The sequence below is a fragment of the Puntigrus tetrazona genome, chromosome 10 (assembly GCF_018831695.1).
Source record: "Puntigrus tetrazona isolate hp1 chromosome 10, ASM1883169v1, whole genome shotgun sequence".
NCBI lineage: Eukaryota > Metazoa > Chordata > Actinopteri > Cypriniformes > Cyprinidae > Puntigrus > Puntigrus tetrazona.
In genome coordinates this window covers 10,284,813-10,307,513 of record NC_056708.1, presented here as the reverse complement: position 1 = coordinate 10,307,513, position 22,701 = coordinate 10,284,813, and the positions used below count along the sequence as shown (strand labels likewise).

The following is a 22,701-nucleotide window of genomic DNA, read 5'->3' as shown; positions in this document are numbered from 1 at the left end:
AAGCTCATTTCAGGTTTAAAAAAAAGTACAGTGTGATACATTGATGTTTTATTTGCGAGAGCAATGTGTATACAGGTTCCTTCAACAGTCTTCAAAACCACCAATTTAACATTATGTACTTCATTATAATAGAACACAGCCAATAAAAATGCAATCCAACAAAAGCTGGATTATTGGATTATAACACACACACACACACACACGTTGTGTTTCCATGTTTTATGGGGATTCCTCATAGGTGTAATGGTTTTTATACTGTACAGAGTATATGTTATATATATATTTTATTGTATATATATATATATGTCCCCACAAGGTCAAAATTTTTGGTATTCTTATCCTTGTGAGGACATTTGGTATATATATATATATATATATATATATATATATATATATATATATATATATATATATATATATATATTTATTTAATACATTTTATTTAATATCAGTCAGACCTTTTGCTGGAATATTTTGAAAATATTAAATAATATATATATATATATAATATATATATATATATATATATCCAATCAAAACAGGCATCTTTTTAAAAAACATTATTGTGTTTGTTAGGTATTTTTACAGTTATTATTTAATCTTTTCAAAATATTCCAGCAAAAGGTCTGACTGATATTAAATAAAATGCACAAAGAAAAAATATGATTTTTAAGAATTGTTAAAAGTTATCAGTTTAAAGTTTGGTATCTTGTATTTGTGGCATTTTGCACAAAAATGTATTAAGTTGCTTCATTACTACCTGCACTTCTGCTGGATGTATTGAATCTAACATAAAAATAACATAACATAATATAAAATTATCGATATAATTAACGATTTTTAAAAAACATTTAATGTACATAGTACAAATAATCTTCATAGCATAAAGATGTGGTATTTTGTGTGGAATAAAGATCAGAATGATAAAATATTTCCCTTAATAAACCTGTGTAAATCAATTAAATAATTTAAAAAATGATGTAGCAAAAGAGATGAGAACCTCAAATTTGAACCTATTCAATTATCTTGCTTTCTGTCATTACCTAAAAGCAGACCTGTTCATTTAACATGCCCTCAGAAAATGTAATTAGATGTAAATAAAATAATCTCTGCATAAATGGAAACGGCTGGTCTGCAGCAGAAACGTGAGCAGGACGCTTCAACTTCAAAACAACCGTGAGTGATGTCAGGGCTAAACATAGACCATTCACCCTGTGCCTTAATATAGCACTGTACATTTTGTTTATACACAGTTAGAGTTATAAAACAGCATGTGCATATATTGTAGGGTTTCCATTATTTACCATTTATTAGTCCTTTTTCTCACTTAAAGTACTTAAAGTACACTTAATTATTGAAACCCAAAAAGAAAGATAATGCAGGGATAAAGCAGGAGTCTCTGTGCACCAGATGGACGACAGGCAAGAAAACCCAGTGACCTCTGAGCAATTTTCTTAAGCCTTTGACTTATATAAAAGGTTTTTGTGCTTTGTGAAGGACATTAAATAAAATCTGTATTTTGTATTTTAACGATATACTTTTAATGATTTGTTATTTCTGTTCAACTTATAGCCCACCAAACAAAGCCCTAAGACAAATAAGATGCAAAAATTTTTTAAATTTAATTTAATTGAGCAGGTGACTTCTAATGTTTATTCATGTGCCGCTTATTTATTTATTACATTTTTTTTACACACCCGTGGCAAAAAGTGTAGGGAATAGTTAATGGTAAATGTAATTATACGTGCACATATTAAAGGTGCTTCCTTGCACAAAAGGTGTATGTAAGCTTGTTATGAAATCCCCCTTTGCCCAGTACAGGTAAATCTCTTAGCGTCAGTCAACGTTCACTGAGATGGCCTTTCCTTCCATCTGTTCACTCCTATCAGTCCAACAGCATCATGTTTATCTAAAGGCTCTCCACCAATCCCAGGAGCTCAAGCTATCAGGTGGCGCGTGTCTCACTGGTGCAAGAATTGGCACCCTAAGGATATTTCTTGAGTGTAATCCACTTATTGCTAAGAATTCATTTAAATAGCCGCAGCCGAGTCAAAACATTAAGTTAAGAATATGTGTCTTTATTTTTAGGACATGATAAATGCGAACAAATTATAAAAGCATTCTGAGACGTTAATTGATTTAATTAAAGCAAGTTAAAGCTGTCGCACAAACCTGTTTTATACGTGGACATTTTAATGATGAAACTGTAGAAAAAACAACAGAAAATTATAAGATCATTAATTACATTCTTCGTGGAGGTGTAAAATGATAAGTAATTTAAAAGATAAAAATAAGTCAGTAAGACCTTAGTCTTTCGCGTCTAAAATCTAAAGTCCATTTTTAGTTCAAAGTGTGAAGACTTAGGATTAAATCCAAAGGTAATTACAGAAGAGCTCCTGGGCGTCTGTAATTACACTTTAGGGATGGAGTGGGCAGGCTTGTTGAGAAAGAGGTAAAGCCCAGGTGACAACATGTCAAAGACTGTAGCGCACATATAAACATAGATGCACTTTTACAAAAGAACTTTTAAATGAATAATCAAATAAAATATATTAGAATCATTCAGAAAAAGAACTGAAGTCTTGCATCCGTTATTTACAGGACTGTTGAATATTTCTGAAAATGTGAACATTTTGTGACTCAACCAGCCACTCATAACAGACGCTCATAATGTAGCAGATGTATTTTTGAAACATTTAATGGACCTCTAATAATTTATGATCCAGAATGTCGTTAACGAATGAAGAAGTCTAGCTCCCGTATATACACAGCTACACATTCTCCCTAGATAGCATCAGTATAATCAGCATTCGCATTAGTCAAACTTCCATATAAAAGTCATTTCTTGATATCAAGTTTTTTTTTTTTTCTGGAGCTGTTGACCCATAGCTGGCACGGACTGCTTCAACGTTTAATCTCTCCTAATCTGTCTACACACCAACTTTGTCCGTAATGGGATTGTGTCTACTGAGCACACAGGATGGATTCCCTCTTTATTAGAAAGTGCTTGCAGTCCTCTGTGACAAAACCAATGTCACTCAAACGAAGTAAAGACCTATGAACTTTGGCATGGCCTTTTATAAATGCCCAAGGATTCCAAAGATCTAGACGGTGCTCAGCACCTCTCTGGCATGTATTCAGACTTCCACTTTGATTAGGCTTTTTAATCTTGAGAGTGACCAAACACAGTTTTTAAACATTTAGTAATGTGTGCTTTGTGGCTTATTAAAGTGTTTTTTGAAAATGCACCAAATGACTCTTGAATTAAAAAAAAAAGTTTATTTGATTAATTGTAAAAATGTTACCAGTGTCCTTTATTTAAAACAAAAATACACTAAATAATACCTAAAGGATGGATTGAAGAAGAGTTAGTGTCCCCTACAGGCTTTTACCTGTTCTGACATCACAAAGTCAAATAATTGTGTCTAAAAAAAAAATCTGTTACTAAGAGCATAAAATGAAATTCATGACTTATATATGCATATTTACAGTAACAATAGGAAGTAATATATATCATAATAAATCTTTTTGAATGTAAATGTTTACAACAAAGATTAAAAAGCCTGATCAGCGTGGCTGGCGATAAAAGCCCTGGAACAAGCCAGGAACGTGCTGAGCACCATCCAGATCAAAGTTCACAGGCCTGGTCCTTATTTGACTGACTGGCAGCATTTTCTAATTTATAATTAATGTTAGTCTAGTGTAGTTATATGTTTATCAAACAAATCAGAGACATTCATACTTTAATTGCTGCTTCCATTTAAAAAGTGTATAATATCTAAAATCAAATTTAAAACTTATCTCACCATCTTTACCCTTATGGTGGTTATATGTGATCACTAGCAATATATGCATGCTTTGCGATACGATCTTAGAAAAGAATGTATAAAATCTAGTAGTAAAGCTATAAGTATTTTCTTAGAGTTTATTACTGAATACACACACACACACACACACACACACACACACACACACACACACACAGACAGACAGACACACACAAACACACAAATAAGCCTATAAATGCTAATAAGCAAATAGTTATGTAATATATACACACATATGCATGCTACATAATGTAGATTTTAACCAAATAGTATAAAATCAACTTTTATATAAAATTATATATGTATATTATTGTTATTATACATTTATGTAAATATGTATTTTATATATTATGTAATTTGTTTGGATATGTGTGTGTGTGTGTGTGTGTGTGTGTGTGTGTGTGTGTGTGTGTGTGTAATAATGTCAGGGAGGTTCAGTCATATTATATTTAATTTAAAGTAAAAGTGATATAACAACAGGTAATTTATAAAACTGTTTTACATGAACCACTTATTCCATTTCTATTATGCATTTCGATAAATATTTATAACATGTTTATTATGTAACAGACATTACCTTATAATAATATTTCTAAGATATATAACGATACGCAGGCAGATCATGTGTAAACATTACTATGAGTTTAGCGTCCGAGTGAGGTAAGGGATATATTATGGCCGAAGAACTGTCTGTACCTCTGTCCGTGGTGCTGGATTTTATAACGCGTGACCCGCACTACAGTGTGACGCTTGCAATTTAATCCAATCAGGTCGGATTCGAGCAAATTAGACAAAACTATGGTTTCTTAGCAATATTTCGTTCTGCGTGAGAGTGCCATGTATCATAGGTGTGACAGTAATGAGCAGATAAGTGCGGTCAAGGTGTCGTCGGCACTGCAGCATCCGCTCTGCGGCTGATCGCTGCTCGCTGCTGCTGCTGCTGCTGCTGCTCACAGTCCCGCAGACAAAGTCATGGAGGGAGGGAAGTTGTGAGGCTAAGAAGTGGGTCTACGTCCCTACGAAACGGGCAAATTAGAAACAATGGCGGAGGCTAATCCGCTCAGTGGACTGCCCCGGATCCAGAGGGCTGCGGTAAGATGGATTCTTCTCTGTTTTGGACCGGGTTTGCGCTGCAGAACTGACGAACGCTAATGCAGGGCGGCGGGTGGGAGGCTTGTTTGCTTTAGGTTAATGAGAAACTATGAACAAGACTATAAACGCGCCCGTTTGCGATGTTAAGTATTAGTTAGGACCGGGATAATTATCGCGATCAGCAGTGCTGCGTTTTACATTTGATTGCAGGCATGTGCGATGATGGGTTTTTAAAAGAGGCGGCCACTTCGCTTGCAGCTCCGCGTTTGGATTACGGCTAACGCGATATTAATAAAAATACATTTTTCTTTTGGCCGTGCATCTGTGTTTTACTGATGGCATTGCACAAATGCACAACTGTGATGAATTCAAATGCAGGGATACTGATTATGAAAGCAAAAGTACATGTGAATGTCTCTGATTCTCAGGTTTACTGATCATAAGTCAGTCAAAAAGGGAGAAGATAGACAGCTTACACTGACTTCTCAGCATTAGCAGTTAAACAGAGTCAGCTTTGGGTTTCCATGGATATTGATTGTCTTTAAGGGTCTGAAAAAGTGCATAGTAGTTGCTAGATAGATTGAATTCCCTGCTTGAGTCAGCAAGAAAGGTGTTACAAGAGGTGTTGGCTTCACATTTTAGTATTTTAAAAGCTAAAAAAACAAACACTATTTAATTGTACTTCAGGTTGTGTCTTTGATGTTTCATCTGTTTACTTAACTACAATTTAAATATGTGCATTTATGGAAATAGGTGGGTGTCTGACCTAGATTTCTACCTCTGTGAGCACATTAGAAGTAGGAGGATGATATAGAAGCGGCCGCCCTGCTATTTCTGACTAAATTGTTATAATATAATTGCTCTTTAAATCATCCTATTGATGTGACTGGATGTTTGTTGAATGTGGCCATATCAAATGTCATATCTCATCTTCAGATGTCATTCCCTGGACATCTGCACTTAGTTCTAGTGCTGAGACCCAAAACCCACCTGCAGACCACTGGAACAGACCTCGGTTTCCGCTTTAGTCAGGATGACTTCGCTCTCAAGATGCCGGTAAGAACTGATGAGATGTGGTGCAAAAACAATAACTTCTATATGATATAGTCATTACATGCATACTGATGTCTTGAGAGGAAAAACAAACATCCAACTGTATAAAATTGAGTCATTCATGTGGGGTTTAACATTTAATAAAATCTATAAAATCTATTTCTTTCAGTCTTTATTTATCCACAGTGAGGCTATTAAAAGTTTACCCAAAAAAATTAACTTTTGACAATTTACTCCATTCAAAATGTTTCTTTGTGAGGGTTTTGGAGGATGGATCATCTGTAGTGAATAGGTGCCGTCAGAATGAGAGTCCAAACATACAGCATTTTACTTAAGACATTGATGAACTGGAGTAAAGTAAATAACTTATGGATTATTGTTATATCAACTCACCCTGATGGCACCCATTCACTGAATATAATCTGATAGTGAGAAAGCAATGTAATGCTAATTTCTCCAAACCTGTTTTAAAACAAACTCATCTATATCTTGTACATTTTCAGTCTATTTAAACGGTTGGTGCACTATTCCTTCAAAAGGCCATTTCACCTTTTTAAAATGTCAGCCTGCTTAACAAATAGACCCTTAATCGTATTTAACACAATTTTCATTAAATATACCACGCTTTATTAACTCCCTGCTTCTTTTCCACCTTCATTCAGATGGTAATGCTGAGCTCCCTGACAGACCTGCTTCGCTTCATTGATGAAAATCAACTGAGCACTGAGTTTGGCGGCACGCTGGAGGAATGCCATAGCGACTGGATAGTTCTGCAAACAGTAAGCATTCTGTTGTGCTCTGTAGTGCCACATCGATTTCATGCAGGGAAACAAGAAGACTGGCACACTGCAACAGAAAATGCCATTATATGCTTCACAAATTGAAATTAAATCGCAAAATCGCATCTTGTACTTCCCCATTCATTACGCTAAAAGAAACGAATCACTTACTAAATGATATCCGTTTACGTCCTTTTCGTTATTTGGGATTTGCAAATCTAAATTTATGCAAATCTGATTTTAGATAAGGATGCTTTGACCTACAATTGTAGTAAATGCTGAGTAATGCATATTTTTTTGTCTGTGCTGCCCCCTCCAGGCTATAGAGAGTTTTGCAGTGACAGTGAAGGAGATTGCTCAATTGCTGCAGACCTTCGGCACAGAGCTGTCTGAGATCGAGCTGCCTGATGAAGCCAGCGGCATTGAGTACCTGCTCACATCACACACTGAGAAATACAGGCAGATGAAGGTCTGGTAGTGATTATTATGTGTTATTATTCACAATTGGGGCCTGACATCTTATGTGATTTTTCTGTTATTATCAGCACAGGTTTTTCCTCAAATAAAAACTACTGTAATACTGTAAAAAAAATGTATGAATAGCTGTATTAGTGATGTTTGAATTAGACACGTGGTTTGAAAACTATTGCAGGATAACATTAGGTCAGTTATGAGGGAAGGACGTCAGCTTCTCTCAAACCTCGAGGCCTCTAAAGCTGTGGAAGGTGCTGCAGCAGAAGACAGGGATATCAGCCAAGACAAAGAAAGAGTGCAGAGGTACGTATAGGCTTAGGCTATTACTCACCAGCAGAATAAAGAAATCATTGCCATCAGCTCTTTCTGGTAGATGAATAACCGTCTAAGGAGTATTTACGCGATTCTTATTTTAATTATACTGGTATTTATACTTCTTTTATATTTTAGCTCCCAGTACTGGTTTGTTTAATGTCTATTTAACTTCCACTAGGTCACAATGCATCTTTTTCCATAAATTAGCTACATTATCAACATAATGTTCTAGATAGACTCTATGTGTGAGAAATGCCCCATCATTTTCCATTTGTTTATTTCAGGCTCGTGGCACAGTTACGGGACATGGAACTGGCTTTTGATGGCTTTTTTGAGAAGCACCACCTCAAGCTCCAACAATACCTTCAACTGCTCCAGTACGAGATGAGCTTCCACGAGGTACAGACCAGTGTTGGAGTAACAAACTAAAATAAGTGATTGTCCATTAAAGCACTGCTTCCAAAAGATTAGTGATATAGTACAATATTGCTGTTTTATGCTACTTTGCACAGGTTAGATACAGCAAAAGGAAAAACGCCCCAACTCTCTTGCTCTTATTTAGGATATCGCTACAAAGTCCAAAGCGTTGGGAAGCCAGAGTCATTCTACTGAATTGTCTCATCTAAAGTGGTCCACATTTTCATTCACAGTATTAGAAATTAATTTGTGTTCATCAGTTCATACTATTACTGAGCGTGAATCAGTTGGTCTTTTAAGGGTCCTCATCTCTGCCATGCGTAGAATTGAAGAGCATGAGTCATTGTACTGAATCAGTTTGACCTTAAACGCTTCACTGTCCCATATGCAGCACTAGGATTCATTGGCTCATCATAAATATAGTCCACCTATATGCACTTGTAAATGAACAGAATATAAAACAAATCGCAGGTTTTTAAAGTGTTTTGTTGATTACTACCTACACCTTTGATGACTCCACTGTATCTATCACTGTCACTGTACTTAATATGCATTTAATATAAACAAGGACAAATGTAAAGCTTTTTTTTAAGTCACATCTGCTGTAATATTTGTTTTTACATAAATGAGCTATAAAATATTGATTTTAAATTAATCAGTGAGCATAATTATTTGGTTTTGGCCTGTGCACAGATGGAAGCCATTCTGGAGAAACTCAATGCACAGGAGAAAGCCATCTCATCTGTGGGGACAACAGTGGCTCAGACGGAGCAGCTGCTCAAAGACCTCGAGATGCTGGAAACCACAGCAGAGGTTTAATATGTTGAAGATTAAAACAATTGACCTTCTCTTTACCAGGCTTTTTGAGCCCTTCACAAATATTGGTGCTAAGATGTTTTTGGCCAGTCTTTTAACCGATGCATTGATTAAAAGCCAAAAGCGCTCTGTTATTCTTGCAGGAAGAAATGGGCCGTGCTCAGATTATTATTCTGCATGGGCACCAGCTGGCAGCGAGTCATCACTACGCTCTTGCCCTAATAGTTCAGCGCTGCAATGAACTGAGGCATCACTCTGACACCCTCACTACAGCTCTGCGGGCCAAGCGGGCGTCTCTCACGCGCATACGAGACCTGTTGTTGCGGTTGGAGGAGGTAATAAGTATGCAAATGCAAGAAATACGTGATATATGCAACATTATGCAAAGCACATACAGACTCTGCATATCTGTGTATGGGCAGACTGTGCGTTGGTGTGATGAGGGGGCCTATCTGCTGGCTAACCAGCTGCTGGATAAGTTTCAGTCCAAAGAGGGGGCGCAGGCAGCCCTGCAGGACATTGAGAGACTGATGGAGACGGCATCCTCAGTGGTGCGGTCCAACCCAGACGTTCTCAGTCTGGAGTTTGAGGCAATACTCACACCACAGCTGCAGGTACGGTTATGGAATAGAGAACAAACATACCATTTGAGATATTATTAGAATTACAATGTGAGTAATAAAAGGCATTTTAGAATATCTTGCTAACAATTACTAAAAATAACATGTATATAAAATTTTTTTACTTTAATGATACCAAGCCAGTTTGTTAATATGGTCTTATACTTTTGGACCTTATATACTATGATATTTAAGTGTGCTTCATAATATCTTCTTTTAGTGTTTCGTACAATAAAGAAAATCATTGGGAACAATGAGGGTGAGACAAGATGACCGAAATGTCAGTTTTGGACGAACTATGCCTTTAATATACTGCAGTATCATTTCTCTCAGACAGCAAGAAAATTAAATGAAAAGAAAACAATATTTAAACTTCCACATTAAATTTAATATCTAAATTGGTCAATGACTATTTAATTTGCTTCTATTTTTTATTTCTTAGAGTAGAAAGGCATCAGGCAAAGTTTTACTTTGTTTCTGCCACAGAATTAAAAATAAGAAAATGTAAAAAGGTAAAGTAGTGCATTTTACAACTCAATTTCTTTTTACTTCCGGTTCTGAGTTTGCATCTCTAAATTCTGACTTTTTCTTTCTGAATATTTCATTTACAATTCTTGAAATTCTGTTTTTGTCCTGCAACAGAGAACAAAATTGTGAGATATAAATTCAGAATTTTGACTGTTTTCACGCAGTTTCATGTTTATATCTGAATTTTCATCCTAGAATTGAGATAAAAAAGTTGCAATTAATCCCGTGGCAGTATGTCCTTACTCTTCCCCTATCAATCAAGTGTCTATTTTAAGTTCAGTCCGTTCCTCTCTTGTTAGTCTCAGATAGAGGCTGTCACAGAGAAGCTATCAACAGTGCAGGGAATGATCCAGAGCAGACAGGCCTGTCTGAGGAAACTGGCTGATATTCAGGTCAGACCCATCCAGCTAGTCGCCCCAAGGCCCGAGAACTCACCACGCTGCAAATCCCCTGGATTCTCTCCTAAACACAGTATGTTTATCCATTTCAACCGCATACGACAGACGCGCTGTTTCCATCTGTCTGAATGTCTCCTGTCTTTCTCAAAGGTTTTGACGTGAACTCCAGTTTAAGGTTTTCTTTTGATCTTGCACTTCCTGGTAAAAGGGCCTCACGGAAAGGTCCCAGCACTAAAAAGGTTTGCCTGACCACCCTTGTTCATCTCAAAATCATGCAAAGCGCACTTCATCTACTCGTTTCTGACAGCTTTAGGAACTGTATTCCGGTTCTTGTAGATAGAGGTCATGCACGATTACGAGGAGAACCGCAGCTGTCTGTCTTACAGCCCAGAGGGAGTTGAGAACCCCGACCAGCACAAACGGTAAGCATTTATGCAATATCTTGACCAAAAAAATGTACGTTCATGAATCATGAATTTCTTCTCAACCTCCTCTCTTTGTCTGTCTCTCACCAGTCTCTTTCCCGTTCTGTCCTCATATCTTTCTCCCCCTCTCTCCTCTGTTATTTCCCATGCATCCCTCGCTTCTGCAGCCACGTTATGAAGGAGCTGATTGAGACGGAGAGAATCTATGTGGATGAGCTGCTGTCTGTTTTACTGGTAATGTCTTGACCCAATGAACTTGAAATAATTGGTCTGTGTTTTGTTTTCCCTCATCCCATTTGCCCCACAGTGATAATATTGTAGATGACCTTCGGATGCACTCATTTTGAAATCGCATCTTTCCTTTCACACTGTAGTTTATAATGCCACAGTGAATCAGAGCTGTTAATGTGATGGTTTTTTTTATACAACTATTGGTGGAGACTGCCAAATTAAAAACAAAACAAACTGCGGCGGGTCTAATTTGGCACAGTGATTGAAGACACGACATGAAAAGTGTATAATTAGAGCCATAATGTAGTGTTAATAAAAAAATGACTGCTCTGTGATGTTGTGACAGGGTTACAGGACAGAGATGGATAACCCATCTCTCTCTAATATACTGCCATCTGTACTGCGAAACAAGAAAGAAGAGCTGTTCGGAAATCTGCCGGAGATCTATAAATTCCACAGCAGGTGAGAAATATGCCCACGCATACGGACATATAAACACGCATTCGTGCTGATCCTGTCTTTGTTGTGCAGGATATTCTTGCAGGACCTTGAGAGCTGCTTAGAGACCCCGGAAAGAGTGGGAGCACGCTTTCTGGAACGGGTGAGCTATTCTGTGTCACATGTTTTAGACTGCAAACTCACATTCATAACTTATGTAAGAAGGTAAGTAAGATTTGTTCTGCGGTTGTCCTGAAGATTTGGTTGTGACAGTATAGAAAATCAATGCATTAACCGTATATCTGGAACCACTTAACTTGAGAGTTCTCTTGTAATAAATGTTTTTGCAGAAAGAAAATTTTCAGGTTTACGAGCGCTACTGCCAGAACAAACCTCGCTCCGATGCCCTCTGGAGGCAGTGTTCAGATTCATCCTTCATCCAGGTATTTTTGTGGGTATTGTTTTGATATCACACGACCGTATTTTACATGGATAGATTTATATGGATAGATAATAAATGGCATAATATTTTACATTCATTTAATATAGATGAATATAGAGTTTAAGCTTATTTATTTCCACTTTCTTACGTAGGAGTGCAAAAAGAAGCTGGATCATAAACTGGGTCTGGATTCATATTTGTTGAAACCAGTTCAACGTTTAACCAAGTACCAGCTTCTTCTGAAGGTACTGAACTGTAACAAAACCAATCCATGCTTGCTATAGATTTTTTTTCCTCCAAGGATGGCTATTACGCTAAAATGCTGTCTATCTGTTTAATTAGGAACTGCTAAAACACAGCTCAAACTCACAGTATTCATCTGAGCTGCAGGGGGCGCTAAATGCCATGCTGGACCTCCTCAAGTCCGTCAATGACTCCATGCATCAGATTGCCATCACTGGTTATGAGGTGCGGCCAAGAAATGAGGAAGGATAGAGGAGGAATATTAAAGAAACATTCTCACGCTCAGGCCATCCCAGATGCACATGAGCTTGTTTTATTTTGGAGAATTTGAGCATCGCTTGCTCACCAATGGGTCCTCTGCAGTAAATGGGTGCCAAAAAGCCAAAAAAAAGCCAATAAGAATCCACAATAATGCACATTTCCGGTCAATAAATCTGATCTGATGAATAAACAAACTCATCTACATTTGGATGGTCTGACATTTCCAGCACATGTTCGTTTTGGGTGAACTGCTCCTTTAATGGCTGTATGATTATCGTGAGTGACAGTTGGCTTTTCTGTGTCTTTTGTATCTAGGGCGAACTGAGTGATCTGGGCCGCGTCCTTATGCAGGGGTCTTTCAACGTCTGGATCAACCATAGGAAAGGGCCAACACGCATGAAAGACATGGCTCGCTTTAAACCAATGCAAAGGCATCTGTTCCTTCACGAAAGAGCCCTGCTTTTCTGCAAGAAGAGAGAGGAGAGCGGAGAGGCACATGATCGGACAGCCTCTTACAGCTTCAAACACTGCCTCATGGTGAGAGATCGACATATTTGCTGTTTAAATAATACTTTTGAATGAACGCTAAAGTAGAAAGATGCTTTTTGCAGGCAGAATTGCCACCATGTAGCCAACCAGCAAACCTTGACCTGTTTTATTCACTTAAGCCATTTTTGAGCATTTTTTTGTTGCACAGATGCTGAAGTTAAGCACCTGTTTGTTTATTCCAGCTCTATTGTAAGTGTGCTCAAAGTGATGGAGGTTTTTATGAAAGGGGTTTTAGGATTAACTCAAATTGCATTGGCCGGTAAAAAAACCCACAAGCTTATTAAAATGCTGCATTACTGAATTTTCAAAGGAGATCTTTGACCCCTCTGTTTCATTTGCAGATGAGTGCTGTTGGTATCACAGAAAACGTCAAAGGGGACGTAAAGAAGTTTGAAATCTGGTATAACGGAAAAGAGGAGGTGTATGTTGTTCAGGTGAGTCATTTTATCAAGGTTAAAACTCTACGGTGTGCAGCAGATAAAAAGATACAAGTGCCTCTGTCATCACTTAATAACGCCTCCTCAGTACCTCCTCGTTGATGGAGATATATCAAAAAATTTTCACAGTGAAAGTTAATGTCAAGTCCCGAACATAAAATGCCAGTTTGTTTGCAAAACTAAAAATGAGTGGTTAAAAAAACACTTCAGAGGAACATATGTGTAATATATATATTTAAAATAGAAAGTTTTTGTATTTTTCAATTGTTTTATTTTGCAGGCTTCAACTGTAGATGTGAAGATTGCATGGCTCACTGAGATTCGAAAAATCCTCAACAATCAGCAAAAGCCTGACAAAGGTTCCCACACTGCATTTCCATTTCTGTTAACATTTGCGTTGAATGTTTTATACTAGGAACTGGTATGTCTTAATTAAATCAGTCATGTTCAGTGTGTCAAACTCTGTTTCACTTTTCTTAGGTAATGCTCACCAGGACGGTGAGCAGCCATTATCTCCACCCTTGGCCTACAGGTGATCCGTACTTTTATGGATGTAAAATGTTTAAGTCAGTATTCATACTTGCTTATTGAAGGATCTAAACAAAGACAGAATTTTTGGAAGAGTGTCTTTGAGGCCATCTGCATGATGGATATAGTACTAATCAGTATCATTCTGGCATGAAAACATTTTTGAAGCACACATTTTTGTCATTTCTGAAACAGCTTTGGAGAATCAAACATAAAATGCTATATGCAATGACTGTCTAATAAATAGTGTTAACCTTTTTTCAAATACAAGTTTATAAATGTATAACAATGAAATTTATAGTTCAATTTGGGAAGTCATTTGCAGAATATAGTACTTTATATTTGGTTTTTTTTTAAAAACAATTTCTATGAATGTTGTCGTTCAGTGGAACAGGATTGCGGTCAATGTCACGTTAATGTTTTTTGCTTCAGTGAAATTCAATTTACTGCCTGAAAATGACACTCGCATCATTAATATTGAGCTTATTTGCCATTGCTTTCTATTGAGCGCAGTCCGGTTTCAGATTATCCTGTTTGTTATGACGTTTGATGGATGTTGTTGTGTTTTTGCCTTGTGTTCCTTTGACGCCCTTGTTTCCGTTCGTGGGTTCCTCGGTTCATCGGTCGTTGGGTCAGTGTGAGGCATATGTCCGTATGCATGCCCTGGACATCCACACAGATCACTGGCTGCTCAGGTTGTTTTGATGTCCTTCCTCACAGCAAGCTCCAGGGGGCGTCCGTCAGCTCGGAGGAGGCCGATTCAGGCCGAGTGAGTCCGGTTCTGACAGACCCGGTCATCGTTTCTCCCCGTCCTCGGCACCACAACCGCCGCAGTGAGTCAGGATCCATGCATTTACACCGGCGTTTAGTCTAGTTGATAGGAGAAGGAACATTTAGTTCGCTATCGAGCATAATAGGTTTTTGAAATGGGATTTTAAATATGTAATATGTAAATTGTAGCACATTTATTTGCATGAAATTGCATGAATGCATGAAAAATTTACGACCCATTCAGGGAGACTGTCATTATGGTTGGGCTGGTTGTGGGTTGCAGGCTGGCCAGGGACATCTCACTCAGTGGATATCTGTGAGGGTCTGGAGGACTGGACCACTGACCTTTCAAACATCTCAGACTCTGACGAAGAAGATGATGTGCTGCTGGTGAGCTCAGACCTTTAGATATCGCTCAAGTTCCCAGTTATTTGAGGGAAACTTTATCAATATGATGGTTTTGACCTTGTACTATGCTTATTTGTTGTCTTTTAGGTTCCTGGAAGGTATAGAGCAATGGTGGACCATTTGAAATGTGGCAAGGATGATGTAATCATCAAATGTGGTGATGTCATTCACGTGTTGCAGGAGAGCGCCATGGGTCTTTGGTGAGTTATTTTCTGTTTAAAAAAATGGAACTGTCTATTCGTCAAAAAATAAATATAAGACATGCTACAAGTGTAAAATTCTGTCTGACATCGATAAGATGGTTAATAACTATTTGTATCATAACTGATATTGAAAATGGCAAATATTTAAAAATAAATTTAAAACAAAACCCTAAACTAAATTCATTCATTTGAATTGCAGATTAAATATATCAAACAGTGTAAATAAAGTGTAAGTCAGCATATTAGAATGATTTCTGAAGAATCATGTGAAGCTGAAAACTGGAGTAATGGATGCTGAAAATCCAGCTTTGCTATCACAGGAATAAATTACATTTAAAATGTATTAAAATAGAAAGCAGTTATTTAATATTGAAATAATATTTTACAATATTTCAGTACAGTATTTTTTTATCAAATAAATGCAGCCTCTGTGAGCATTAGAAACTTCTTTTAAAAAATATAAATAAAAGTATCCTCTCTTTCTATGTATATGTATATTTATATTAGTGCTAGCAAATGATTAATTGTTATTAATAAAATAAAATAAAACATATTTACATAAAATGTGTGTGTGTGTACTGTGTATATTTATACATAAATACAAACACATGCATATGCTTAAAATAATGCTGTTGATATATTTATATATAATATAAAATATATTCATATACAGTATATCGTTACGCAACAAGAATCACTGTAATTTTCACATTAATGATCAGTGTTACGCTATAATCCTCACAGGCACGTTAAGAATTTGACTCGTGGAGGTGAAGGAAAACTTCCTGTTGATACACTGCTGAGAATGCTGGGAGATGCAGGCAGAAGTCCCTCCATTAAATCAGGAGGGGGGCTTATGGTGAGCGAAATTTCATAAGAATACTATATTCTAAAATTTTATTTTAAAGAGACAAACTGATTGTTAGTTTTGTCAGATCTGAACACACACAGTAATATCCCGCAACTGAAGCTTTTCTTTCTCTAAAGCAGTCCGCTGTTGTTTCATAGGTACGGGAAATATAAACAACAGGAAGCCAAGCAACACCTAAGTACATAAACCACATGTACACAAAGCTCACACCATGTGACAACCCTAAAGGCCATTACTGTCATTCAGGACCCAGTCCAGTCACGCCAACCTGAAGCACACAAACAAACACCAAGTCAGGAAAACAGAGCTGCCTAGTTGAGAGAAAGTTTCCATCTGCCATCAGTGGGGATTTTGGATTATGCTGGATTTAAAGACATCTCCTCGAATGAGCCAATGACCACACCTACAACAATACAATCTGGAAATAAAAGGAGCTTTGCAAAGCACTTTACACTGATCCACTTCATCCCTGGAAAGTACCATCACCATGCTGTGCCATAACATGATATAAACCATGTATTTGTGTAGTTAGCGCAGTATTTTAGTATATATTAAAACAGGAAGGTTTATGGCATGGGATATAAACTGGCCTGAGAGAATAGCAGACTATTCTCTCCTTTGATAGGTATAGCGGTTGGACACTTGTTTTAAAAAGCCATTTTAAGTCTTACATACCAGTGCTACAATGAAAGAAAGATAAACTGAACAGTAGTATCTAGTTTATGTGCCAAAAACCTAACATTCCATACCTAAAACTTCCAGATTAACACTAATTCCTCTTTTTTTTATTACTCTGACTTTACTTTGGCATAAGTATTTCTCCAAGAAATATTTCAGAGAACAATGTAAAAGAAATATTATTTCAGAGAATATGTGATGTGAAAGATTTACAAATCACTGGTCAGCAACGTGACTGCTTTACTGCTTTACAGTTATGCATAAAAACATACTGCTCACCTTCAGATGATCCAAGTTTATATTCATATTCACTTTACGTCAGTTCAAATATGGCTGTTCTGGACTACTTAGCAAATTTTCTTAGTTAACAAAGTGTTTTTATATGGGTTTACTGTAATAACTGCACAATTCATTTTGTTTTAATCCTCCACCATATGAAGTCCACTGTAAACTTTTTTGCGTTACACTTCCTGCAATCACAATGTGTATTTAACTTTTGTTAACCGCTGTAGGAACCATTGAAGTAAATTTACATTAGCTAAGCTCATTAAAAACGGCAATGAATAAATACAGTACAGTTTAAAAGTTTGGGGTCAGTAAGATTTTTACTACGATTTTTTTTTAAAGAAATTAATACTTTTAACCAGAAATTATGCATTATACTGATTTCTACAAAACACCATATTTAGCAGCGGTTGTCAGCACTGATAATAATAGGAAATGTTTCCTGAGACCAATTAAGCATGATTTCCCTAAAAACATGTGAAACTGTAAACTGGAGTAATGACTCTTAAAAATTCAGCTTCGGCATCACAAGAATAAATTACATTGTAAAACTGTTTTAAAAACAACCCCAAACTTTTGAAAAGTAGTGTACATTTGCATGCCATTAATTTAAAAGAGGGCTTGACAAGGGAGAAGAAAAGTGGATGTGGACTGAATGGGTTTGATGTGTACTTCACTATGAAGTACACTTCTTAAAGCCATACACTTCAAGTGTATAATATGTACAGAGTTACTATGATGAAAGTGACCTCACAATGCTTTGTGGTATATCGTGTATGAAAATAATTTCACTAGATGTACAAGCACAAAGTGTAAGATGGAAAACTATATTTTTTCTTGATTGTTACAGTGTGTCTGTTGAATGATGACTAGTAAACATCATCTGTACAAAACTGTCTGTGAGCTTGAATTCATTCTGATGTGTACTTTTATACCCTTTTCTAATTCCAACACGGTAGATCACTAGATCATATGGCCTGTTTTGATGGCAGTAACGTTACTTATCCAGTACATATATCTGGAGATACGGGTGTAGATGCCATACTTTCCCTCCTTCGCACACTCCTCGCCCCAGCTGACAATACCTGTGAGGAACCACGTGTTGTGATAGTGGGTGGCATGGGGTCCTCCACTGTCCCCCTGACACGAATCCTTGCGTACCGTACTGTAACCAGCACAGAACATGAAGCGAGAAATGGTGTCTGTGCTGCTGCCTTTGCACTCGGTGCGGTCGACGTAGGGGAGCTCTACTTTCTGAAGTGTTTTAGATTCTATGCCCCCGTACCGTAGCCTCCCCCAGCCACTCACTAGGGAGTTTTCTGCATTCCTGAGCAAGTCCTCTGTGAAGTCTTTAGAGCCCAGACAGATGGGCAGGGCGTAGTCAGAGAATTTCACGGGGACCTTGAGCTTCAACAGTGCGATGTCATGATTGTAAAGACTCTGTTGAGAGTTGTAACGTGGGTGGATATGGTATTCTGCTATGCCGTGGTCACTCTCTCTTCCCTCATTCCTTGACACATCATGTTCCCCTAGAAATATAGCAACAGAAATATAGCAACTCATGTATTACAAACATCACATCACATGCTTATTTTACAGTTACACCTATTAGTTGCTTATTAGCATGCATATTTCTAGAATATTAGCCATTTATTAGTGCTAATTAAGCACATATTAATGCCATATTCTACATGACCGTATTCTACATCCCTAATCCTATCCAATACATAACTACCTTGCTATTAATAAGCAACAAATTAAGAATTTATTGACGGAAAAGTTGTATTTAATAGTTAAAGGGGTCATATGATGTTGCTAACAAGAAAAAAATGTTTATTTATTTGGTGTAATGAAATGTGTTTAAAACATTATTTTCCACATACTGTACACTATTGATTTGAAAACGGGACAATTTGTACAAAGCTCATCATTTTAAAAAAGCGATGCGTGCCCTGATTGGTCAGCTATCCATAACGTGATGCTTTGTCCCAGCGCTATGACACAAAAACAATGAAAGCCATTACAAATGAGGCATGTGTTGCATCCAGTGGGGACACAATTACAGATTATAATGACTTAGCACTGTTTTTTCACATGTTTAGTTGCACCATGCCTGTCTGCATTTGTGATTGGAGAAACAACAAACAACAAGCACTACTACTGCTTAAAACTGGCATTTAGTAGCACATTCTTTTAATAAGAAAACTCACTTAAAAGTTGTGAGTCAGAAGCGCCAGACTGTCCTTGCAAAGTTAGAATTGCTCCACTACAGCCTCTGTGTACAGCCAGCATAGGCTACTCTCTAGGTTTTAGGAATCAGTCCTCCGTAAATGCGCTGAACAAACTCGAATTATTGCTGAACTGTTCTGGAACAGTGTTGTAAATATAAACTTAACCACTGATTTCTAGTTATGTCTTCTTTTGGGCAATAAAAAATAAATTATTTCATTTTCACAATGAAACATCACAATGAAGCGTCTTCTGAACATGGCGCTGGCAGCAACACTACAGCCAGAATAATAGTTCCGTCTTTTTTCTTTGCGTAAACATTTGGACTGTGCTATGAAAATAAACCCACTCTGTGACGTAGAAAATTAGAGGCGATTTTAAACAAGCCATTTTAGAAATGTGGAAAATCATAACGTTTATAGAAAATATCTCTTTGGATTTGAGACTTTATTCTTTGCAACTATAGGAATCTTAACTATGCACTAACAGCATGCAACATTCCAACAAGAAAGTAAAATTTTAAATCACTTCATATGATATGAAGTGTTAGCTTTTTTATTAATATAAAAAGCAATAACAGCCACGTGGCAGTGTAGCTGGTTTCTCACCCACTCTGATGAAGAAAGCTCCCAACTTTCCTTCAACACAGTGGGCAGCTGTAATCACCCATACTTCACTGAGCAGAGATCCGCCACAAAATGCAATCTTGTTCACCTTTTCAATAAAAACCACCTGCCAACAGGACAACAAAAAACAGTCTAAATTTCCCTCAAGAGTTGTGATATTAATAAGGTTTATGTTGTAATGTCCTTTTTACAAGGTTCTGTGGATTTTTCAACACAAACTAGAGAAGATTATACCAGTCTTGCTTCATAAGTTGAGGAGGAATTTTATGAATGTTTTATTTGGACCCAAAATTCATCACTTCACCTACCTGCCATGGAATCTCCCCTGGTGTTGCCTCGCTTCCTCCTACAATACGATGTTTAGTGTTTGTTGCATTTTTGATGGTGGGCTGAGTGGGAAAGATTGAGGTGATGTTTTTCAGTGTAGGTTGAGGTGTGCTAGTCCCGTTCACATTAGGAGGACCTGTAAGACTGGACTCTGTTGTATTGTATTCTGTTGCATTGATGTGATTGAGGGAGTGACTTTGATTTCCATTCCCAGCAGCGATAAGAGTCCTTGAGTTAAGAGTTTCAACAATATTCACTCCAAGACGTCCACATGGGTACTGCCCTAAAACATAAATGAAAACAGTGTGTGTTCAAAATATCCTACTGCATAGGATGAAAAGTCATACTGCACAACATAAGAACATAAGCTTTGAGCTATGAGTTTGAAAAACAATAAATGTTCTGGCTTAATGCAGATAAATGGCATGTAATAAGTGAGAAAAGGATTATATTACCTGTAGGTTCACAAGTCTTGCCATCAAGAGCCAGTCTGTAACCCTCGGCACAGTCACACACTGCTCCGTAAATTTTATCCACAACGCAGAAGTGCATGCAGCCTCCATTATTTACATTACACTGTTTTGCCATTTCTGCTCCAGAGCAATCCATGAAAACGAAATAAGGTTTTAGCAGAGGACTTTAGGAGAGTCACAAAGCACACAAGGTTAAGAATTTCTTTTTGACAGAGTACTAATGCAGAAATATTTGGACACATAAAGAAAATAGATAAATAAAAGACTGGTACATTATTTATTTGGTATAAAATTATGATATTTATAATTATTTAATGATCTTTTTATGATCTGCGTCTAAATATATACGTTTATGTGTGGCTCTTTAAACTTCATAAGCTCCAGCTTTAGAAATATTCATTTCAGAATAAACATAAAATAGGAAAATTAATAGGAAATTAAATAAGACTAAAAACTACACATTTTGGTATATATGTTTAAACAAATAATGAACAAGATGATATAATATTAAAACATTTGTTCGATATTTTAATGATACAATATATTTTAATGTTTCACTTTTAAAAGTTAATGTGAAGATTGTGGATCTTACCCAACTCACAGTTCTTCCCACTAAAGCGCACTGGACACCAGCAGGTGTATGTGTTCATACCATCCTCACACTTTCCTCCATTTTGACAAGGAGATGACTGACACTGGTCTCCATCTGAAAAACCATAATCATGGTATTATGAATATTTCCTGTAATGTTAACGTAAGGTACTTAATGCACAAATTAGAAAGGTCAATAATGTACAAACAGATACAGAAATATTTATAATCCGTCTTCTATATGATAGAGGTATGAGAAAGAATATGTATGCTCACCCATATATGTGATCCAGAATTTCATCTGAAACAGAGGTTGGAAAGTTTTACCAGAGTTCTAAAAAACATTTTTATGGGATAAACGTGCTTATACTACTCACAGTTTGCTCCTGGTCTTCAAAAACCTCTCTGGCCTCCTCTAGATTGCAGCGTTCTTCGTAACATTCTCTCTCCAAATTATCCTTCATCATCTCCTCAAGTCTACCTGTGTTATAGCGTTTCTGTCTCTTCAGAAGAGACCCTGCCAGATCCCTCCGCAGAAACACTGAAGCTACATGCACAAAAAAGACATGCTGAAAAATCACAAAGGCCAAGGTCTGTTTCTAGGACACAGGTAATGTAGTCTGACAAGCATTGAAGATTTGGCAAGGAAAAGGGTTTAGCTTTGAAAGGCTTTTTATGTTGAACAGCTATTGAAGTCTGAGGTAAAGACTTACATTTTTTCAGTTCCACCGTGATAAGAACAATATGATGTTTGATTTTGATTTCCTTTACATTTTCACACAGCACAAAACATGGAAAGTCTTCTTGTGTTAACCAGTTTCTCTCTGTCTAACACTACAGTAATTAGTCTGTTTTCTCATTTCAGAGGACTGCATGTTCAGAAGCCTTTGACCATTACAATATTTTACACTGGCCAGCTCAAACTGAGAATTTTTACCAATAAGTGTGCGGCAAAAACAATGATTTTCAGGAACATACATGAACTAGATTAAGACTGGTTAAGACAGATGAATGTTAACTTACCTTCAGAAGAAAGCCAGGTTTCTAGCAGCAAACTGCACATTAAAATAATGGGATAAATCTTCACCATTTTCTCTTTGATTATTTCCCTTCAGGCAGAAATCTTTCCCAACAGACTAAATACCTTCATGTTCCACTCCAAAGTTCAGGACATACGTGTTTGCACTCCATGCAAACAGATATCTCATTGGGTGGGTGTTTTTGCCTGCACCTGCGGTGTATGTGGGTCTTTGACCTGCATTTTTACTGCATTTGTCATAGCTGATGCGCTTGTTTTATTTCATAGCTGATGCGATCATTTTATTTCATTTAATGCGTGATTTTCATGAGAAAACAGCACAATGTA

General features: G+C 37.0%; 2 protein-coding genes across 4 annotated transcripts; one reads left to right on the top strand and one right to left on the bottom strand.

Moving 5' to 3' along the window:
* Positions 1 to 4,487: 4,487 nt before the first annotated feature.
* LOC122352632 (proto-oncogene DBL) lies at positions 4,488 to 17,982 on the top strand. 3 transcript variants are annotated; one of them, XM_043250131.1, is made up of 27 exons: positions 4,488 to 4,919; positions 5,856 to 5,975; positions 6,635 to 6,751; positions 7,071 to 7,220; positions 7,404 to 7,528; positions 7,825 to 7,939; positions 8,651 to 8,770; positions 8,917 to 9,108; positions 9,196 to 9,387; positions 10,221 to 10,392; positions 10,470 to 10,558; positions 10,656 to 10,741; positions 10,912 to 10,978; positions 11,322 to 11,437; positions 11,507 to 11,576; positions 11,764 to 11,856; positions 12,008 to 12,100; positions 12,198 to 12,323; positions 12,675 to 12,896; positions 13,250 to 13,342; positions 13,626 to 13,704; positions 13,826 to 13,877; positions 14,510 to 14,706; positions 14,928 to 15,034; positions 15,140 to 15,252; positions 16,000 to 16,114; positions 16,264 to 17,982. In XM_043250131.1, exons 1-27 carry the CDS (start codon positions 4,869 to 4,871, stop codon positions 16,276 to 16,278), a joined length of 3,087 nt encoding a protein of 1,028 aa, XP_043106066.1. In that variant the 5' UTR covers positions 4,488 to 4,868; the 3' UTR covers positions 16,279 to 17,982. The 3 variants fall into 3 exon arrangements, with proteins under 3 accessions (XP_043106066.1, XP_043106067.1, XP_043106065.1); XM_043250132.1 differs by having other exon boundaries at positions 4,490 to 4,919; positions 14,594 to 14,706; positions 16,000 to 17,982; XM_043250130.1 differs by having other exon boundaries at positions 4,491 to 4,919; positions 16,000 to 17,982.
* Positions 17,898 to 22,516, bottom strand: f9b (coagulation factor IXb). The gene is made up of 8 exons (XM_043250134.1): positions 22,359 to 22,516; positions 21,713 to 21,882; positions 21,612 to 21,636; positions 21,337 to 21,450; positions 20,727 to 20,861; positions 20,253 to 20,554; positions 19,927 to 20,050; positions 17,898 to 18,618 (listed from the first exon to the last, which is right to left on the bottom strand). Exons 1-8 carry the CDS (start codon positions 22,423 to 22,425, stop codon positions 18,053 to 18,055), a joined length of 1,503 nt encoding a protein of 500 aa, XP_043106069.1. The 5' UTR covers positions 22,426 to 22,516; the 3' UTR covers positions 17,898 to 18,052.
* Between the last annotated feature and the right edge of the window lie 185 nt (positions 22,517 to 22,701).

Coding starts and splice junctions, on each gene's coding strand:
- LOC122352632 (XM_043250130.1), top strand. CDS start 4,869: ATGGCGGAGGCTAATCCGCTCAGTGGACTGCCCCGGATCCAGAGGGCT. Junction 12,897..13,249: donor GCTTCAAACACTGCCTCATG/GTGAGAGATCGA, acceptor TTTCATTTGCAG/ATGAGTGCTGTTGGTATCAC. Junction 15,035..15,139: donor AAGAAGATGATGTGCTGCTG/GTGAGCTCAGAC, acceptor GTTGTCTTTTAG/GTTCCTGGAAGGTATAGAGC.
- f9b (XM_043250134.1), bottom strand. CDS start 22,425: ATGGTGAAGATTTATCCCATTATTTTAATGTGCAGTTTGCTGCTAGAA. Junction 21,637..21,712: donor TTGAAGACCAGGAGCAAACT/GTGAGTAGTATA, acceptor CCTCTGTTTCAG/ATGAAATTCTGGATCACATA. Junction 20,555..20,726: donor CAAGACTTGTGAACCTACAG/GTAATATAATCC, acceptor TTTATGTTTTAG/GGCAGTACCCATGTGGACGT.